This window comes from Microtus ochrogaster, unplaced genomic scaffold (assembly GCF_000317375.1).
Source record: "Microtus ochrogaster isolate Prairie Vole_2 unplaced genomic scaffold, MicOch1.0 UNK44, whole genome shotgun sequence".
Taxonomy (NCBI): domain Eukaryota; kingdom Metazoa; phylum Chordata; class Mammalia; order Rodentia; family Cricetidae; genus Microtus; species Microtus ochrogaster.
In genome coordinates this window covers 1,256,815-1,258,595 of record NW_004949142.1, presented here as the reverse complement: position 1 = coordinate 1,258,595, position 1,781 = coordinate 1,256,815, and the positions used below count along the sequence as shown (strand labels likewise).

The 1,781-nt window shown below is 42.0% G+C and overlaps 1 protein-coding gene across 1 annotated transcript in view; it reads right to left on the bottom strand.

The window, feature by feature from the left end:
• Positions 1–1,781, bottom strand: part of LOC101997321 (leucine-rich repeat-containing protein 37A3-like) — a 9,527-nt gene that overhangs the window by 4,295 nt on the left and 3,451 nt on the right. The window contains 1 exon segment of the mRNA XM_026790183.1: positions 1,304–1,436. Coding sequence (XP_026645984.1) covers positions 1,304–1,436 — 133 coding nt within the window.

Genomic DNA, 1,781 nt, shown 5'->3' with positions numbered 1-1,781 from the left:
GGGTTTTACTGTGTGGTCCTGACTGTTCTGGAACTCATTCTGTAGATCAGGTTGGCCTTGAACACACAGATATCCACCTGCCTCTGCCTCCCAAGTGCTTGGATTAAAGGCATGCACCTTTGCAGCAGCCACCACCACCTGGCTAATAGGTATGTACTTTTAAAGGATTCATTTTACGTATATGACTGTTTTGCCTGCATTTGTGTGTGTGTACTTCATATGTGCCTGGCCTGCAGAGGTCAGGCCAGACACAGGATTCCCTGGAACTGGAGTTATGGATGATTGTGAGCCACAGTGTGGATGTTGGGAACTGAACCTTGGTTTTCTGCAAGAGCAGCAAGTACTTGAAACCACTAAACTATCTGTCTAGTTTTGTGTTTGTGTATGTATGCTCATTCATATATATATACATACATACATACATACATACATACATACATACATACGTGTCTGTATGTGCATGACGTATATGTGTGATGGTTTGAGTGTGGAGATCAGAGGGCAGCCATGTGGGGTTTGTTCTTTTCTTCTACCTTTATGGGGGTTCCAGGGATTGACTAAGATCACCAGATGTGTGTGGCAAGCATTTGACCCTCTGAGTTATCTCGTTTGCCCACTCAACAGTCATATTTTTAAATAATGCATTAATGTCTGAGAGCTCAATTTTCACAAGGGAGAAATTTAGAAGCTAGGGAGTTTTATTACGAATGAAGGAATAGAAATAAACCATTGTTAGTTTAAATTTTAGGAACATCACAGAAGGGGGCATGGTGGTAGAAAGCTTGTAAGAGCCAGAGGACCAGAAAGTCAGATGTGAGATTCTGTTGTCTAGGAGTGACAAGAAAGTTATGTTTATGACACCTCAAAATACAGTTGCCTACACACACCCAGAAAAAGCACAACACTGGTATCCATGTTAAAGGTCACGAGGTCCCACTCCTCGACAAAGAGCTGCAGACAACTGAGGGCTGCTGAGCGAGGCAGAGTCTATCCCTCCCAGGGATGAGCTTCCTAACTGGCTATCCAATAAAAGTGGTCAGCCATGAATCAGATATACACAAGCAACATAAAAAAACTCAGCAAGTTCTATTATAGATTTATGTGTTTATATATCTGTATATATAGCAATAATAATCAAGAAAAAGTCAATTTGAGAGGGAGGAGGTATGGGAGAGGTTGGAAGGAGGGAAAGGAAGGCAAGAAGGGAAGTGATATAATTAATTTTAGTTAAAATAAAAAGTAATTTAAAAAGAAATTATCTTTACCAGTTAAACATTATATGTCAAAATTAAAACATTCATCAGGCAAGAGACTCACGACAATGTGTGGTGTTTGTCAGACATCCAGTATGGCAATGCAGTTTGACTGTTTTGCAGACAACCTCAATATCAGTTTTATATTTGCAGAGGCAGCAGGCCATATGTCTAGGTAAGATTCTGTAAATAGAAAAACAGAGAATTGGTTTACTGGCAAAGCCTTACTGAGGTACAGAAGAGGCAGGCCAAGGCCACCACAGGGTCGTAGAGGACAAAGTTTTTGAGGCATGTACAGTTGGGTGGGGACTCAATGGCAAATTGCTGCTCTCTGATACTGAAATATAATCATAGAGGAGGACAGAGGTGTTCAACAGAAGAGCAAGTGTCGTGTGTGTGTGCGCGCACCTATAACAAAGGTGACAGGAACAGAACCAGGTGACACTGATGGTAGAAGTCCCTCTCCTCAGCTTAAGTCTCACTCTGGGTTGGTCATGCACAGGAAGAAGGGCCTGGGCAAGCCTCCAA